Raw genomic sequence first — 20,150 nt, 5'->3', positions numbered from 1 at the left:
TACCGAGATAATTTATTTTGACGAACTTTTCAATAAACCGAATTATTTTTGTTATCAAACCTAAACTTAGGTAAGCTTACCGGTGTGTTGTTTTATTTTTTTCCACAGAAAGTGTAAAAAATAAAATGTTTAGAATGATATAAATCTGTCTCAGTCGTAGTTTACTTTAGATAGGGGATTGACTTCATCGAACAACTCTAGCGGTATAAAAATTGTTCGACGCAACAACACTAGAATGGTGCACTTACTTAAAATGCGTTCACTTTATAATTAAATGAGCTTATTTGTTTTAAAGAATCATGTAAGAAAATTACCTTTACGTTATTATAACTGTTTTGCTTTTAAAGTGTATAATATAATTATGAATTACGTGAATAAGTTTCGTACTATCAAATGTATGTTAAAGACTTAGAGAATAGTTTGCATTGTTTTTTTGCACACGAACCAGGAATGATATTTCAACGTAGTACATAATATTGCTTGCTGTTTTATTTCAAAGTTTGACATCATATGGTGATTACAATCATAATTAGTCCTTAATTACATGGTTCAAAATATTGTTATGATTTATGATCTATGCACAAATGACGCCAACATCCTCGGAATGAGCGCAGTTGTTTGTACCCCACACGGTATGCCGGCAATTTGTTAAGGAAGTTTCAGTACCACTACAACTGACATCATCTAAGAAAATATGTCCACTACCCGAACTTACGCTTGTATCAGCTCGCGCGTTTGATCTGAAACACGATATCAACTATCATTTAAATTATGAACATGTACTTGCATTTTATTAAAGAGAATACGAATCAATGCCAAAGCAAAAGCAATGAAATACTGCAAAAGTTAATTATCTTTTTGGAACCAAATTACGACATTTCCAATAAAAATGCATAGTTACAAAAGTTAATCATTTTGATATTTATGAAGGCAATGTGTAAGCAGTTCAATGTATTAGGATGCACTAGTATTCGGCTGTAAACATGCTGGCGTCAACATGACATAAGTGGCTAATTGACGTAAGTACTTATTTGCGTAATGTCATTGCCATGAAACGTTCTCAAATCTATTACGTTTTATGTAGCGCAGAAATATTGTATTCGGCAACATTCTAAAAGTGATACTTCAATTTACTTGTAATAGAAAAACCGTTAAGTTTAATAATATGATAACGTATGTTTACAAGTGCTATAAACTGTGTGGTCATCAGATAGTTGATAAACATTGTAATTAGTTTTGCAGTGTTTAGGTATACTAAGATATATGGGTTAAGATGTACTTTTGTTTAGAATGGTATCATCAAAGTGACATACGATGGATATCCAAGCATCCTACAAACAACTTTAGCGCTATTCGTGGAGAAGGAATCATCACACACAGTTCCCCAGTGTGAACCATCGACAGATACCTCAACACGTCCACGGTGTGAGGTACTTCCCCCGACAAGACGAACAAGAAGTCCTGAAATGCAACGAATACAAGTTGACATTATGGATCATGGACAAATACTTTTATCTAATGTGTGTCTAAAATAAAGGGAATCAAACATTAACGTTCGTTATCATACTTTTCATTTCATTTTTTTTGACAATTTGCTAAATTGAAAAAATGAACTTTTTAAATCCCGACAAGCATTATTATATTAAAATTTTGGGCTTCCCAAACCCCAAAACAATTTCAATATCTATTTCTGTGTCTGAAATATTAATCGGATCCCTACCCTACTTTTCAAGTAATCTCAAGGCAAAAGTGTAGTGTGACGGACGAACGATTATATACGGATGGAGAAAAGACAGAAGAAGACAGAAAGTATATGTCCACCCTCTAAGGGGAATAAAAATGTACTAAAAAGCTTACCTTACAAGAATCCAGAGACTAAAAACAACTTCATTTGTAAAATATCTAGTTTTACGCAAATCGCCCTTAATTAAATATTATTTATCTCTTAAGCACATTAAAGAAAACAAACAACCTGCGCCTCAGACAATATCTGGAAAAGATGATCCCTCTGAAGCATTTAAAACCTACATTGGACATTGCAGACTCGGTTTGATTGAGTCTGTACATGAGGGATAATGAAAAAGTCTGCAACATCCTCAACCCTTGTAACCACTTGACGGTATCAATTCTACAACATTTTAAAAATGCGAACCAAATTTTCCCGAAGACCCGCACTGAAAAATGAATAGAGGGAACATTTTACGCTGAACACTCACGTAACCCTGCTTTTTTGGTTTAGATTCTGAAAAGTATCAATCCCCAAGATTTAAAACCACATGAATATTGAGACTCGGGTTTTATTAAGTTGTACATGAGGATAATGAAAGTTTCAAATCCCCCGGATAAAAAAACTTTATTTTCAGAACATTTTTTTAATCGAGACATATTGGGAAACACGAATGCCTACATCTTACCCTGGCCCAATTATTTAATCCCAATGCCCTGTGTGAACAGCTGAGTAAGGTGCTTTCAGTTCCATGACAGCTGACATCATCTAAAATTATTGGCAATGTTCCCTGTCCAAAATATGCGCTCGAATACACTCTTGGTGTTGCCCTAAAGTAACAAAATTATATTGCCCGTTGCTTGATCATCACAAAAAAGAAAAGAAAGAAAGAAAATAAAAAAAATTAAGTATGGTTTAAAATATAAATCTATGAAGAGGACATATAGTGATTATATAGTAATATATCGGATACGTTCACAAAACGCATCCCCTGGCAAATTCATTTACACGAGACGAATGCAAAGACATCAAGCATGGCAACGAAAAGGAACAGAGGAAAGCACATAATGTGAAATGTAGGTTCAAGTGAGTGTAATGGTTGAAACCTAGACAAAATGGCTACCGAACATGAATATTCACACTATACGCTCGAATCTTTTTTCCAAGCAAGTGGGTTTGTATGTTATCATGAAAATTTTGAATATGCCAATTCATATAAAAATGTTTAATGGCTGACTCGATTTTAGGTTGCAGGTTCCTAGCTTCTGATTTGACGTTATTTAAATATAAATAAACTAGCAATGTACATAATTTGAGATTTGACAAGTGTCAATTCTGTTAGTTTTTTATCTTAGTAAATTTTATTCACATCAGTTTTGAAGTCCACCAAACAATTTAAAATATGTTTTTGTGAAAACTGTGTAAATGTATTAATTAAGCATAGTCCAAGTTTAAAGCAAATGCACAAATGTACCTTGTTTAAGCGCATTTTAGTTGCAAATTTGTACTTCAATTATTTCTAGTTGAAAACTTATTCTATTTCAGTCAGATATAAAACTGCAAAAGCATGCAACGAAGATCATTGTTATTAGTCACAGATATTTCCTTAACATCTTTATGAAATTGTGTAATTTAACAAGTTTTGAAACATTTTATTGTATGGCTTTGACATTTTCTTCTTCTTTTTTTCTCTTTCTTTCTCTTTATTGTGTCCATGGTCTAACTTTTGGGCTTTTGTGCCCTCTCCTGCTTTTTGCAAGTGTGAGATACATGATCCGATATCACATATATTTTATAAACATGTAGTATTTAATAAATTGTTCTTGAACGGAGTATTATCATTAAACATATTTAGATATTAACACTAAATCACTTTGAACTTTATTTACATTTTTTCAATCAATATTTTGACAATATCTTAACATTAGATTTCTTTTGGCTTTTTTGATATTTGAAATACTTATGAAAATGCAATCCACATTAAACAATCTTATTGTAAATTGGACCAAATTGACAGTTTATTTTCAAAAATGTTTGTTTTTTAACAAAACGATTTGTCACTGGTTAGTTCTGTTATGTCCTTTAAAAAGTATTTGATGCTTCTAATGGAACCTTCAAATTGTAAGAAAATTGCAATTAAGACAGTTTTTCTATTAAATCCATGCTTGTTATAAAATTAATTAAAAGTTATAAATAATTGTTTAGGTTTCTATATACTATATCTGAACAGTTTTTCAGTATTCATGATAACATTAGCTAATGCATGCGATTTATTATCCATTCCTAGAAGTAGTCTCTAAGCCATGTCAGTTTATATTATGATGTATGATAATACATCAGTCATTTCTAAATCCCCTTATCATTAGTCTTCATTAACAAGGGTTTATTCTATATGTACCATTCCATATGTAATCAAAACTATGTTATTGTTGTTATTAATCCATTAATTATTTGGATTTTGAAGAACTATAAGTAATTAAATTAGCATGAACAAAAGAAAAAACTTAATTAGTTACACACGTCTTAATCATAGGTAATCGGCGCGTTGATTGGTCACTACCCCCGCACCCCCCTCCCCCCACACCCACTCTACAGCCCTCCTACCTCTCAAAACCATGTAAAATACAGTATTTTTTCATTTGAAACATGTTTTAATATTTGCGTTTATGCTTTTAATTCAATAACCTTCATTTCCTACAAAAAATAAAAATTGATACATATATATTTAGTAAAGGTAAAGGGTATGCACTCGCCGCTCATATTTTAGCACTCATCTAAATATGAACTCCATTATTTTTTCTCCAATTTTCAAAGTCTTGGTACTAAATGGTAGGGAATTAATTACTCTTAAAGGAAATAAAGTTGTCATTACAATCATTTCAATTTATATGAAGATATCTGATCTCGAAATCGTTGCAAGTGTAAGTCGACAGTGACCTGACCGCTAGGTTTTCTTCAAAATTACCCGACTAAACGGCAGTTTATTCGAAATGAATGCATATTTCATTATATTGCGCATATAAATATGATCAAATTATATTATTATTTGTAATAACTGTTCAATCAAAACAGCTTATAAAACTATAACAAACCTTTTGTCCGTTATGCCAAATTCTCCAATCCAAAATGAAAGTACACATGTATAAACGGAAGCATTCGTATGGAGTATTTTCATTGGTCGTATGAAAACCTTAGACCAATGAAAATACTCCGTACAAAAAATGAAGGGGAGAGCACTCTGTAGAACTATTACTTGCATTATAATTTGGAATTTAACATATAGGAAAAAAGGTTTGTTATAGTTTTATAAGCTGTTTTGATTGAACAGTTATTACAAATAATAATATAATTTGGCGATAGCCACGTCCACTTGGAAAGACATCTTACAATAGCCAATCATCTGTACAGCTGTCTGGGCAGCTTAAGTTTATAAAACAGTTTTAATCAATTTCATTATCAGTGGTTCAAAAAATTGAAAATTTAAATGTTTTTGTAAATATGATAAAATTGTCAATGCATTTTCAGTCAGTCATCGGATATTTTGTTTATATCTAAAATATCATATAAAAGATATGTATTTTCATTTTACAAAGTCCGTTTGATACTGATTTATTAAAATATCTAACACTGATTTCAAACTTTTTGCTTAGAACGAGAAGCTAGCTTATAAACCGGTTTTTAGAGTGAAATAGGTCGCCATTTAAAAAAATGTATAGGTTTATTAACTTTTGGAGTAAAAGTATTGATTCCTTGTTTTTGTTTTATTTCAAGATTATCTTTATTAAATGCATAATTATACATCGATCAATAAAAGGACCGATCTTCTTTCAGAATACTTAAAAATAGAAGAAAAATCAACAAATTCAAATCTTCGATCACTTTTCATATAAATTTTTAGTATATTAAATTGTATTACATGTAATAGGGCCGTCAATTTAGTGCAACACATTGATTCTTTACTAAGAAAGGTCTCTGTCGTTTAATATCTGGATACAAAGTATTCCCTCGGAAGCATTTAACACAAAAAATGCAGACTCGGTTTGATTGAGTCTGAACATGAGGGATAATGAAATAGTGCAATATCTCTCACGCCCCTAGCACCGGCTTAAACGGTACTCAATTCACAACACTTAAAGGTGCTGGACCTGCCGTTGTGGTGTTAACTATCTGGATACAAAGTGATCCCTCGGAAGCATTAAACACATCAAAATTACATGACAATTGCAGACTCGGTTTGATTGAGACTGTACATGAGGTATAAGGATGATGTATTGAGGTGTGATTGGTCTTGATCTATAACTAAGACTAACATTACAAATATATGAGAAAAAGTGATCCCTATCAGGCACTTAAAACAGCAATATTACAAGAAAATTGCAGACTTGCTTTGATTGAGTCTGTACATGAGGGATAAGCCTAACTTTGGGTTAAACGTCTGAACTAAGGAAAATCTAATCAAGCTGTTGAATAGAATTTGTTCTTTTCCAAAATTTTCTTAAAATCACCAATGATTCATATATTGGTCATACAATTGTCGACTATAAATGAAATCTATAAAAAAAACTTTTCCATAGTTTTTAATTTTTCTGTTGATTTATATTATAAATATATAAATTAAAAATAATTAAAGAAAGTAATTCTAAAATCTCCCCATCATATAAGTGAATTATTTCTAACTGTATAAAATATTTACATGTATTTTGAAAGTATTTTCAGAAAACATAGGTTGATCAGAAATAGTACCATAGATTTTAATCAAAGTCAACTTTATAGAATAAACTGTGAGATTTAAAACTATGTAGTTTCCTTCACTTTCAATAAATTTCTAATAAACTAAACATCTAGATTTCTTATGAAAGACTTCTCATTGAGTATTTAATCTAGAAAAATTAAAATAACATTCAGCATTCCATAACTAATACATGTATATATAACTTTTGCATTTTGGATATTAAGTGAACATCTTGCAAGCAGTATATATTAGCATCTCTTTCTTTAAGAAGCTGAGAAACATCTTATCAAATGATCATTAAAGCCTTGACAATTGTATGAAATGAACTTTACATGGGTCATTTGTATAAAAATACAACGTTCCATCTTCATAGTAAAATTAACAATTGAATCTTATGATAGGTATGTTTGTGGTCAAAGAATGCAGAAAATACACGTAGTACGTGAACACACATTCATTGTACACGAGAAAAAAAATAATTTGAAAATAGAAAGAAAAAATGTTGCACTATGAGGCAAGGTTTGTAACAATTCCATTACTGATGAGTATAACAATTTACTACAATACAATCAAATATACATCAATACAATCATGAAAAGATCTTGATAAAAATATACTGTAATAACAAATTATTTTTCTTATCAACATAAAAGCAAAAAAGCAAATATATTATCTTTGTCCCCTTAATACCACTATGCATGCTGGCTTAAAGCTGACAATTATTGCTTGGATTAGCACAACTTAAGGATGTCACGGATAACAATGTCCATGTACTTATAAATATCAAACCTGATTGATTGAGTCCATAGATGGAACCGATGACGTTTGGGTGAAGAAGTTTGCTTAAAAGTCCTTGGTTAAATTCTTTTACATCATCTAGTTTTATGGCCTACATCTTGCATTGCCTTGCCATTTCTCATTAATGTTGCTTTAATGCTTTTGTCGTTGAGTTTTAGGATAATGAGCCTGATTGAATGCTTTTGGAGGACTGTCTTAAAATGACAATAATATCTTGTTCATCAAGTGCAACTCCTGCATTTTTAATTTATCTGTCACTTAAATTTTTGGTTGTTGCTTAGTTTTCCTCTGCTCTCAGGGATATCAATGATCTTATTATTGCCTTTCCAGAATATTTTTTCATCGTAGATTGCCCTTCTTCGTATCTCTATTGATATCATATTTTTTATTACAGCCTCTTCCAGGCTCTTGATTTTCTTGAGAGCATTTGCTTTAACACTCATCACCTTTTCCTTAATTGCCTTCCTTTTAAATTCAAGACTATCAATGTTGTCAGTCAAATGTTCATTTTGATAGTCAATTCGCTTTGTATGTAGACCTTTTATTTTTCCCTTTTTTATCATTGTTTTGAGATCCCCCTTTATTAATTTTACATTCAACCCCTCATGTCGGGTTTCGTGTGTCTTGGTCTTGCAACATCGAATCAACTCTTACCGTACTACAATTGCTGTAAATACCTATCGTACTTGTATCAAATTGTTTACATGTTTGTTGAGAAGAAGTCGGTTTTATCATTGCTGTCCACCACGAATGGAAATTTAGGCTGGTCCTTTTTACCGGTATTCCCTTACTGTTAGACCTACGTCTGCTCATTTGATACTGTTAAAGATACAATTTTCATATTTTACTACAGCTTCAAAACATTGTATTTGTATTTGTTGTGGAGCAGTTATCAGCTAAACATCATAGTCCAATTACCCTAGGGAAAAACTCTCTCCCTGTCCTGCTTTTGTTCGGTTCCCTACTGGATGCTTTAGCAGGAGTCTAGTCTTACTGGATTTAGTCGGGGACTGCATTCTCTTTCCCTTGTTGTCCACTGCCTTTTCGAAGAAAAAAGAGAAATGGGCTCCGTCCGTTCGTCACAATTTCGTGTCCGGTCCATAACTAAGTTATTTATCAAAGGATAATCAATGATGGTTATAATGAGTAGATGTTTCATGCGCAACACACGAACCTCCTGCCTTCAAGGTGAATGTCACACTTGGTGATTAAAAGTCAACATTGACCTTTTGATGACATATCCCGTGTCCGATCCATAACTTTCATATCCATATCGAGGGTTATAAACCCCCTACCTTTTCACCCGTACAGCCCTTATCCTTTTAATTCCCTTATGGGCCCGTTTTTGTTTATATTATTTTACATTACATGTCCCACCCCTATCGCCCTTGTGTCCATTCCAGATTTTTGTTTGGTGCCTTCTGGGTGTCCTACTTGGGTGTGTCCGGGGGCGGCGTCCTGTGAACGTTGCCTTTGCCTTGTTGATCTTTATTCTTGTTATGTTATGTTCTGTCCGGTCCATAACTTTCTCATCTATCAAAGGATTTTGAAAATGATTGGCACAAATGTTCACAATTATGAGACAACGCGTCATGCGCAAAACCCAGACGTCTACCTTTAAGGTCACGGTAAAACTTCGAGGTCAGATCTTAACATGTTATTATAGAGTATATTTTGTGTCCAGTCAAAAGCTGTATCATAGATCAAGGAATTTTAAAATAACTTGGCACACTTGTTGACAAAAATAAGAGAAGTTGTCATGTGCAACACCCAGACCCCTACCTCAAATGTTAAAGTCACACTGGGAGGTCAAAGATTAACATTGTAAGTTTGAGGGTATATTTTGTGTCCAGTTGATAATTTTTGATCGTTCAGGGGATTTTGAAAATACTTCACACAAATGTTCACAATAATAGGATGATTTGTCATGCGCCTTACCATGGCCCCTGCCTTTAAGGACAAGGTCACAGTTCTTGGGTCAAAACTTAAATGGTGTGTTATGGGGTATATTTTGTTTCCGGTATATAACTTTTCCATCAATATAGGGATGTTGAAATAACTTGCAACAAATGTTTTCAATAATAAGACAAGTTGTCATGTGCAAAAACACGCAGACCCCTACCTCAAAGGTGAAGGTCACGCTTGGTAGGTCAAAGCTTAAATGGTGTGTAATTGGATATATTTTGTTTCCGATATAAAAATTTTCATCAATCTAGAGATTTTGAAAGATCTTGGAACAGATATTTTCAATAATAAGACAAGTTGTTATGTCCAAATAACACGCAGACCCTTACATCAAAGGTCAAGTCACACTTCGAGATCAAATCCTAAAATTGTCTGTTGAAGAATATGATGCCAAGTCAGGCCCATGCAAATAAAATGTCTTAGGTGAATCGTCTACATACCTTGATCGATGACAAAGTTGCGGACTGGGCACCAAATACACCATGTTACATACCATACCCTGTATTGATTTTGCATTTGTCCCTTTTTGAAATAGTGATAACAACTATTTTAATGTATTTCTGTTATGTTATTTCATTATATTTCTTTAATAAATGTATTGTTGCTTGCATGTGTAAATTCTTGTTGATCTTTGTTATTATATTTTTCCTTTTTCACAGCTATAATACACGTGTTTATTTCTTCTAATTGCATATTTTTCAGTTCATTAATGAAAAAGCATTATTGAAAATATACGAGGGCTGTTCGTAAAGAATTGCTTAATGTCCTCTATTTTGTAAACCACGTGGGACACGATAAAAAACAATCCATACCTGTATATGGTAATTTAATGCATACACAATTGTGTATAAATGTACAAATGTAAGACTTAGTGTAAGACATTCAATTTGCCATTTAAATACACGCAGTCATTGACCACTGTAGTAAAAATGGCTGGTAGAAGCGTCGAAATTGGGTTGCTCTGTTAGGCAAATGATGACTGGACTCTCTACTGCTTATGTCCTTTGTTGTGTGTCTTATGACACAGGTGATGAAAAGGAAATTTGTGTCTGGTGTAGAGTGCATCAAAAATGCACCAAAATCAGGTAGGCCAAAATCTGCATCTCGTAACGAAATCGTTTCCAAAATAAAAGATATCATTGAAGGAGATGCCAGATTTACAGTTGGTGATATTGCACAAACTATCAACGGTTCACTTTATTTTGGAAAAGCATTTGAAAGTCAGAAAGATTTTTGCTAGATGGGTGCCACAACTGTTGACCGATGAGCAAAAGAGGCAACGGGTTAAGGTGGCCAAAATATGATAAACAAGATCAACAAGGAAAGGCGGCGTTCAATGAACGCAACCCCCATATGACCCAGCAATAAGAACTAGTGGCAAGGAGCCCAGGCGAACCCCAAACAAAAACAGGACAGGGCAAAAAGCTGCTTTAAATGTTTCCAAAATATTACAAAAAACAGTTTGCCAATGTCGTCACAAGTGATGAAACTTGGGTCCATTATTTTAAGCCCGTCAGAAAAGTTAGCAACAAAATCTGGGCCACTAAACACAACAAACGCCCAATAATTGCCAAACGGTTTTTGAGTGCAAAGAAGGTTTTGTATGCAATTTTCTTCTCTGGTGAAGGAGTCGCAATAAAGTGCCGGAAAAAAAGGCAAAAGTATCACTAGGAAGTACTACAAAGACGTAGTACTTAAGAAACTGAGTATTATAAGAATCGACGCCCTGCCACTGGTTTTAAGCATATCCGTCTTCTTCATGACAATGCCCCTGCTCATTCCTCCGCAATAGTTTCGGCGTTTTTGAAAAAAGAAAAAGTAACTGTTTTGCCTCACCCTCCGTATTCTCCAGACCTTGCCCCATGTGATTTCATTTTGTTTCCGAAATTGAAATCGTTCCTCGCTGGGCGAAATACAAGTCCCGACAGGCACTTGGATCTGCCATTCATCAGTACCTTATTACTGTGCCTTAATCAGCGTACCGTGACGCCTTCAAGAAGTGGATACATCGGCTGAAACTTTGCATTTCTAGCCACGGAGAGTACTTCGATGACATGAAATGAACCTTTTTGAGCTAACTTGAAATTTGAAGTCTCCAGATTGAAATAAGCAGTACATTTCGAACACCCCTCGTATTTAATATTTTAATCGGAAGTTATCAAAAAAATTTAACTGAGTATGCACGAAGAGGAATAGCATACACAAAAAAGTAAATGAAAGAATATTAAAGTTGAAAAGACCTGTCATCATAAATTAAACCTTTATAATGAACATTTATTACAAGGCAAAGACGTTCTCGCGTAAAGAACGAGAGCTTTTGATGCTACTCAGCGAATTGTAAATTGTATTAAATAAAAAAAAAGAAGAAAAAAAAAAACACAACAAAATGTACATTTGTCTCTTTCGCTTTTTAACAGTTCCGTTATTCTTTTTATTTATTGTTAAACCACACTTTAAAAAAAATGCATTTGATGTTTTCTCAATATTAACCAATTTTTGATCTCAAACTGATGCAGAACAAAGATTCCTTATGATATGTTTCCTACATATTAATTGTTTTGGCCTTCTTTGGAAATGCGAATAAAATCTGTCTAAATTTTCAATTTTAATCAATAGTTTTTATTATCTTTGACAGATATTTTTTTTTATTTCAAATGTACTTATCGTTAGCTTTTTAATTTTTAAAGTAACATTCATTTCAGTTTATATCTACTCTTATAAAACTTTGAACGCAGCCTTTCCTTGATGATCTTGTTCATCATATTTCACTGTAAATCAAATGATTTTATGTGGTAAAATCAATGTTTTACATTGATTGAATTTTCTTTCAATAACCATCAGATTTTACAAAAATAACTGTAAAATGTTTCCACTAAAAAGTGAAATTGGTATTTATACGCAATTATAAGCAACAAGATATTTTTGTGTATTAAAATTGTTTGGAACATGCCAGTTAAAACATTAACACAGTTTTGGCAGAAACCCATTTAGTGTTGTTGGTAGAACTTCAAAACTTAAGACATGAATAAATGTGTAGAAAATAAAAAACAAACCTAACAAATCTCAAAATATATACATGACCAGATTGTAAACTTCAATAACTTCGGTAAATCAGAAGATAGGAAGATAGAACCTAAATCCGATTGTGCCATAAACATTGTTTTAATGAATGTGCATAATAATAAAAAATAAAAATAAATAAATAGATAAATAAATAAATAAAATAAACATTGCCTTGGGAAAATACGTGTTGGAGATGGAAATATTTTTATGGTTCGGTATTCATTTTGTCAAGTTTGCGACCATTTCGCTTGTTTGAACCAAGTGCGTAACCGATTCACGTGCTGACCTTTGCCATACAACTTCGTTTTGCGGGGAAATGATTAGGATACAGCAAAGCGTACGAAAAGAACAAACATGGTGATCATAGAACTTTTAAATTGAGTACCTTGGAAAAGAAAGCATTTTGCAAACAACACTAGCCGATGTTTCGTTGAAGTAGTCATCACACACTGTTCCCCAAGTACCATTATAATATACTTCTAACCTTCCTTCGTAAGGATTTGCTCCGTCAACCAATCGAACAGAACCATCTATCAAAACCAGAAAGTTTCAATATATTAAGTATAATATAGGGTTAACGCACGTTTTTTTAGTGTTTAAACGTCTGCAGAGTCCCGAGGAACGGTTGGTGCCCGAGCCCGGTAGGGTTTGGGCTCCAACAATTCCGAGGGACTGACTCTGCAGACTTTATAACACGAAATAAATGTGCGTTGACGCTATTATAGCATAAAATTTTAAAAAAACATTCATGATGAATATTTAATACAAAACACATACATTAAATCCTTGTGCTTGGACGGTATTTATCCTATTCTACATGTTTTACGTATGCGTTTTATTTTTCCGGGGCCAACTACTTGGGAAATTCAAACGCTCAGAACCGTTCGAAAATAAATTCGAATTTTAATTGATTTAACAAAACTTATCATTGGAGATTAATTAACTTAAGAAAAAACAACAACATTAAATTACCCTGCCCAAGACAAAACATGACCCTCAGAAATTTTTAGAATGATTTCAGATTGACGGTAGAAAAAAGATCAGTGAAATCAGAATCGTTTTTTTTTTTCAAACTCAAGTTTGTTAAAGAATATCAGGGTTATATTGAGGGTTAAATTGAATGACATTTATTTGTTTACATTGACAACTGTCCGTCTCTTAGAAAGAGCGACGACCAAGATTAGCGGCGATGTCTATACGCCGTATTTCCGGCACCGTTATGCGATTGAGGCCCTCGAATCAATAATTTCAACATAACACTTTGGCAAACAGGCCAAATCGTCACTTTTTGTTTACTTGGCACTGTATGTATTGCGCATAGGTAAAACCGGGCTTTAATAAGAGCGCATGACTATGTTAACACCTGGTTTTGGTCCCGTTATAACATGGGCAAAAGAGGGAAAAATAGCCGATTTCATGCTAAAATAGATATAATATTAAGAAAAGGTATAAAGGGTTGAAGCGTTTTCAGCACAATTTTTTTTTATTTTTTAATAAAACAATAAAAAATGAATTTTAATATTCATCAAAATGCTGACACAAGTCATGACAAAGTATTTGAAATACTGTTTCGAAAAATACCACTAAAATCGAATGACCGTAAATGTTTGTGAAGCTTACGTGTAAAAATAGCCTGCGCCAGATAAGATAATATAATAATGTATAATAAAGCTTCATTTACAAGAAAGAGGATTAAGAAGATACAAGACGAATTGCGGTACATACTAGATAAACACGATATGCCTACATCTTCACTATGACTGCAGTCACTTGTTCCCCAGGCTCTGTGTCGGCAGCTGAACAAGCTGCTCTCATTTCCTTGACAGTGGACATCATCTAAAATAATTGGCAATGTCCCGTGTCCGTATGCGTTCGAATGTACTGTCGGAGTTGTACTGAAGAAACGAAGTGTATGTAATGAACAAATATTATTGCAGTGTAGCAGGAGAGGGCTACTTCCGAGGCGACAGGTTGCATAAACTTTCACAACCTGGCTTCGCAAGTTCCTCTCCCTTTCTCTTACCACTGATTTATATAGAGCCTGAAGCTTAGACTCACTTCGTCTCTTTAATTCTTAACCTTTTACTGTAGGAAAGAACAAAAACACCAAGTTTACAGTTCTAATTTTTAATACAGATGTATGTACCATAATGTTCTTTATTTAAATGTATTAACTTTATCTAACTTCTATAATATTTACCAAATTTAATTCTAAGAACTTTCAATGCAGAATAATTGAAGAGAAAAATAATGTACTTTTACTTCTAATAAAAGAATGCCTAATAAATTTAGAAAGGAGAAGGGGCGGTAGCGTGGCTTTGTCAAACCGAGTCTGCAATTCTTATGTTATTTTTTTTGTGATTAATGCTTCCGAGGGATCACTTTGTTTCCAGAATTTTGTAACCTTTGCTACTAATGATGCCAATGAAATATAACCTTATATACCAAAGTTATAATTATTTCAAAACAGCCAATATATCATCATGTTATTATTAAACATTTAGTTTTATAAATTTAAATTAAGAAAAATTATCAAAAGTATTGTCAAAATTATTTAAGTCTTATACCTGAAATCTTCTTTATATTTACAAATTCAATCACTAATAATGTACTAGATATGATGTGTATAAACTGTTTTTTTTTAGCAAATTAATTTTTTTATTTTTTTTTCAGGCCCCACATGGGGTAACCCCATTTATTCGCTTCGTCACATTACCATTTGTGGGTCGAAGCACATCCCACAGTGGTTTTACAATTATTTATTTTCATGCATATGAACGGTTATACCAGATTTGGAACCAATGTAATGAAAGAAAAAACAATTACAAAAAAATAAAAAATAAAACACACACACACACACACGCACGCACGCACGCACGCACGCACACGCACGCACACACACACACACACACACAAATAACAACAACAACAAAAAACACAAAGAGACAAGGACGACACATGCATTCACACTCGCACTCATAACCGTATTTTTTAAGAAATAGTTTCAAAAACATCAACATTACAAGAGGGCCATGATGGCCCTGAAACCGCTCACCTGTATATAGGCCCCCGGCGCGGGGCCAGTTTAAACCCCAGGGCTTTTATTTGAACAAACTTGGTAGACACCCATTAGAAGATATTTCATGCTTAACATCTAAGGTCTAGCTGGTCAAGTTTTTTTCTTTACACATATAGTTAAAAACAATGACACACCTGGGGCAGGGCCAGTTTTGACCCAAGGGCTTTTATTTGAACAATCTTTGTAGACATTAACTAGAAAATGTTTCATGCTTAATATCTAAACTCTAGCTATTCGGGTTTTTTCAAAGAAGACTTCAACGTTTTTGCTATACACATATAAGGAAAATCAATGTCAGCCCGGGCGGGGCCAATTTTGACCCCAGGGCTTTTATTTGAACAAACTTGGTAGACATCCATTAGAACATGTTTCATGCCAAATATCTAAGCTCTAGCTCTTTGGTTTTTTTTAGAAGAAGATTTTTTAAGTTTTAACTATATGCATATAGGGAAAATCAATGACCCCCTGGGGCGGGGCCAATTTTGACCCCAGTGCTTTTATTTGAACAATCTTGGTAGACACTCATAAGAAGATGTTTCATGCCTAATATCTTAGCTCTAGCTTTTTGGGTTCTTTAAAGGAAGATTTTTTTAAGTTTTTACTAATTTATGCATATAGGGAAAATCAATGACCCCCTGGGGCGGGACCAATTTTGACCCCAGGGTTTTTATTTGAACAATGTTGGTAGACACTCATTAGAAGATGTTTCATGCTTAATATCTTAGCTCTAGCTTTTTGGGTTCTTTAAAAGAAGATTTTTTAAAGTTTTTACTATATTCATATAGGGAAAATCAATGACCCCCTGGGGCGGGGCCAATTTTGACCCCAGGGCTTTTATTTGAACAAACTTGGTAGACACACATTAGAAGATGTTTCATGCTAAATATCTTAGCTCTAGCTCTTTGTGTTCTTTAAAAGAATTTTTTTAGTTTTTACTATATGCATATAGGGAAAATCAAAGACCCTTTGGGGCGGGGCCAATTTTGACCCAAGGGCTTTTATTTGAACAAACTTGATAGACACTCACTAGAAGATGTTTCATGCCAAATATCTAAACTCTAGCTATTTGGGTTTTTTCAAAGAAGATTTTTAAGTTTTTGCTGTACACATATAGGGAAAATCAATGACCTTTTGGGGCTGGGCCAATTTTGACCCTAGGGCTTTTATTTGAACAAACTTGGTAGACACTCACTAGAAGATGTTTCATGCTAAATATCTTAGCTCTAGCTATTTGGGTTCTTTAAAATAAGATTTTTTAAGTTTTTACTATATGCATATAGGGAAAATCAAAGACCCTTTGGGGCGGGGCCAATTTTGACCCAAGTGCTTTTATTTGAACAAACTTGATAGACACTCACTAGAAGATGTTTCATGCCAAATATCTAAACTCTAGCTATTTGGGTTTTTTCAAAGAAGATTTTTAAGTTTTTGCTGTACACATATAGGGAAAATCAATGACCCCCTGGGGCGGGGCCAATTTTGACCCTAGGGCTTTTATTTGAACAAACTTGGTAGACACTCATTAGAAGATGTTTCATGCTAAATATCTTAGCTCTAGCTCTTTGAGTTCTTTAAAAGAAGATTTTTTAAGTTTTTACTATATGCATATAGGGAAAATCAAAGACCCCCTGGGGCGGGGCCAATTTTGACCCCAGGGCTTTTATTTGAACAAACTTGGTAGACACTCACTAGAAGATGTTTCATGCTTAATATCTAAACTCTAGCTATTTGGGTTTTTTCAAAGAAGATTTTTAAGTTTTTGCTATACACATATAAGGAAAATCAATGACCCCCGGGGCGGGGCCAATTTTGACCCCAGGGCTTTTATTTGAACAAACTTTGTAGACACTCACTAGAAGATGTTTCATGCTTAATATCTAAACTCCAGCTATTTGGGTTTTTTCAAAGAAGATTTTTTAAGTTTTTGCTATACACATATAAGGAAAATCAATGACCCCCGGGGCGGGGCCAATTTTGACCCCAGGGCTTTTATTTGAACAAACTTGGTAGACACCCATTAGAACATGTTTCATGCTAAATATCTTAGCTCTAGCTCTTTGAGTTCTTTAAAGAAGATTTTTTAAGTTTTTACTATATGCATATTGGGAAAATCAATGACCCCCTGGGGCGGGGCCAATTTTGACCCCAGGGCTTTGATTTGAATAAACTTGGTAGACACTCATTAGAAGATGTTTTATGCCAAATATCTAAGCTCTAGCTCTTAGGGTTTTTTAAAAGAAATTTTTTTAAGTTTTTCCTAGCAACCAGAGTTTTTAATGGAATTTTAATTTTTGAACAACTTTGAAAGGGGTCTACCTAAGGATTATTTCTGTAAAGTTTGGTTGCAATTGGCCATGTGGTTTAGGAGGAGATGTTGTTTGAAAAGTTTGACGCCATTTTTTGAAGGACGCACGACGCACGACGGACGCAGAGTGATGACAAAAGCTCACCCTTGAGCACTTTGTGCTCAGGTGAGCTAAAAACGTGCATATCAGACAGGATTATCTGCCGTTACCATCGGTGTTAGAAAAACCTGTCTTACACCCCTATGTAAGACAAGTCGCGTGCTTTAAAGGTGAACAACTTAACATGCCGAACATTTCTATAAAAGAGAGAAAAGCTAAATCCCTAAAGAAAGCCCAACAAGACAAAATTGAAAATGTTGCAGGCTCGGTTTGATCTAGCCTGTTCATGGACGGTAATGGAAAGTGCAAGTTACTGTCCACAAGCTAACACCGAGATGAACAACTGCACGAGCTGATCATCTTTTCTTTAAAGTTTCATGACTGTAGATCAAGTACTTTTTAAGCTACATGCGACACAAGTTAAAATTGCAAGATTTTACTTAGTCAAGGGCTGTAACTCCGACAAAACAAGATAACCCAACACGTGAAACCTGTTGTGCACATTTTCATATACTGACCAACATTCCTGTAGACTTTGTTCACTCAAGCTCAATCACTTTAAGAGTTATATGCGACACAACATTAGAACTAACGGACGTATGGAATTCCACTATGATATCGCTTTTCACGTAAAATCAAGTTTGCCAATTTAGTGGCAGGGCGACTTGGATATTATATGACTTTTTTCTTATCAGTTATGTACTTTTCTGTTCTTCATTTAACTTAAGAAAACGGAGAGCTATTATTATTCTAAACTCATTTATTTGTAATCGCAGAATAAAAGGACTCTTTATTCAACCAAGAATAAAACTATCGAAATTGTGTCAGTGTCTCTATTGAACTTTAGTGTGTGTCATAAAGTCCACGCGGACATTATAAACTTGTCGTGCTATAAGGTATACGTTAAGTAAATTATTAATAAATTTACGTTGCACTTGTAAACAAGCTTTTATCACATATTTATGCATGGTAATTATACATGCATATAACAAGGTATGATATTTTGAGTTTAAGAGGCCCTCTAGAGTCCACTGCACCGTTCTGCGACTGATTCTAGTACTCTCCCTTTTTTCAGTTATTTTTGTGTCAATCGAGCCGAGCCCAAATTTGATCATCGTGAATTATGTCTTGTCATTTCTCTTGTATGACAGTCACACTCTAATGGAAATTAATACACTAAGGGGTAAATCATACTTCAAATGATTAATCATTCTTGAATGGGCATATTCTACCTTAAAGGGCAAGTCATACATTGAAGGGCAAATTATAATCTAAGGTGGCCTTTCTTTAAAACTTCTGATAGTTAATAACTTGGAAATCAAATACCTTGGAAAGAAAAGCATCTTACAAACAACAACAGCAGCCATTGTGTTAAAGCTATCGTCACACACTGTTCCCCAAGTACCATTATTGAATACTTCTAACCTTCCTTCATAAGGAGTTTTTCCATCAACCAAACGAACAGGACCTGCAAAAAGATCTACTTTTGCCAAAACCAGATTTCATTTAATTCTATAAAATAACGAACATAAAATTGAAAATGATAATCTGAATTTGATATTTTTTTCCAATCAGCGTCACCTATGCGTGGGTGTTCCATTAAGACAGTTGTGCCTTTTGTCAACATAACCTACGATACACAATGCTACAATGGTGAAATAAAATGATTAAACCATTATAATGATAAAATAGTTTATTAGATTTATTTTTTGCGAAATCGCGATGCAGCAATTGGAAATGGAGGAATACAAACCGGAGATGTATCGCTCGTATCACTGCGTTATAACTAATTCTACCACTCTAGTTTCATCATTATTCAAGCGCGTTTTGACCATCGTGCCATTTTTGTCTTTTAGTCGAATCATCGCGTCTATAATGGTTTGATCATTGTATAATCGCTATTTCACCATAGAGCAATTAGAGTTTTGTCAACGAACTTTCGTCATTTTAACCATCCTGCAATGTTAGTTTTATCATCGCTGCTACCCATCGAACCATCACAATTGAATTGACATACCATAGGGCGATTTAGTTTTCATTATTACATTTTCGTTTCTTACTAGCATGTCATTTATCTTCGATTATCGTGAATTTGCGTATTTACTATCGTGCCACTATAGTTTCATTATCGTATCGCCGCGGGTTTTCACTATCGCACTATCTTTTTTAAAAATCATTACTCTGCATTTCATGTTATAAGTTGTTCCCCCACATAATAAAACTGTGAATTATTCTATCTAGACAGTCTGATGTAATAAATACAAAATGTGATAGATTCACAATGTATATAGATCGTGCAAAAAAAATAACACGATAAAATAGTATAAGCGTGTTTTAATTATTTTACAGTTGCTGAATTGCCATCTTATTATGGCTCTTTTC

The 20,150-nt window shown here is 33.8% G+C and overlaps 1 protein-coding gene across 1 annotated transcript in view; it reads right to left on the bottom strand.

The window, feature by feature from the left end:
- Positions 1 to 471: 471 nt before the first annotated feature.
- The window catches only part of LOC132737759 (scavenger receptor cysteine-rich type 1 protein M130-like), a 32,912-nt gene continuing 13,233 nt past the window's right edge, over positions 472 to 20,150 (bottom strand). Inside the window, exons 12-17 of the mRNA XM_060725101.1 lie at positions 19,095 to 19,236; positions 14,010 to 14,179; positions 12,670 to 12,814; positions 2,415 to 2,556; positions 1,314 to 1,486; positions 472 to 740 (exon numbers count right to left, since the gene is read on the bottom strand). Coding sequence (XP_060581084.1) covers positions 575 to 740; positions 1,314 to 1,486; positions 2,415 to 2,556; positions 12,670 to 12,814; positions 14,010 to 14,179; positions 19,095 to 19,236 — 938 coding nt within the window. The 3' untranslated portion in view covers positions 472 to 574. The remainder of the gene's footprint in view (positions 741 to 1,313; positions 1,487 to 2,414; positions 2,557 to 12,669; positions 12,815 to 14,009; positions 14,180 to 19,094; positions 19,237 to 20,150) is intronic.

Source organism: Ruditapes philippinarum, unplaced genomic scaffold (assembly GCF_026571515.1).
Source record: "Ruditapes philippinarum isolate M1 unplaced genomic scaffold, ASM2657151v2 ctg24_1_1_1_1, whole genome shotgun sequence".
Taxonomy (NCBI): domain Eukaryota; kingdom Metazoa; phylum Mollusca; class Bivalvia; order Venerida; family Veneridae; genus Ruditapes; species Ruditapes philippinarum.
The sequence above is the reverse complement of the archived record's forward strand: the minus strand, read 5'-3'. Positions and strand labels throughout refer to the sequence as shown.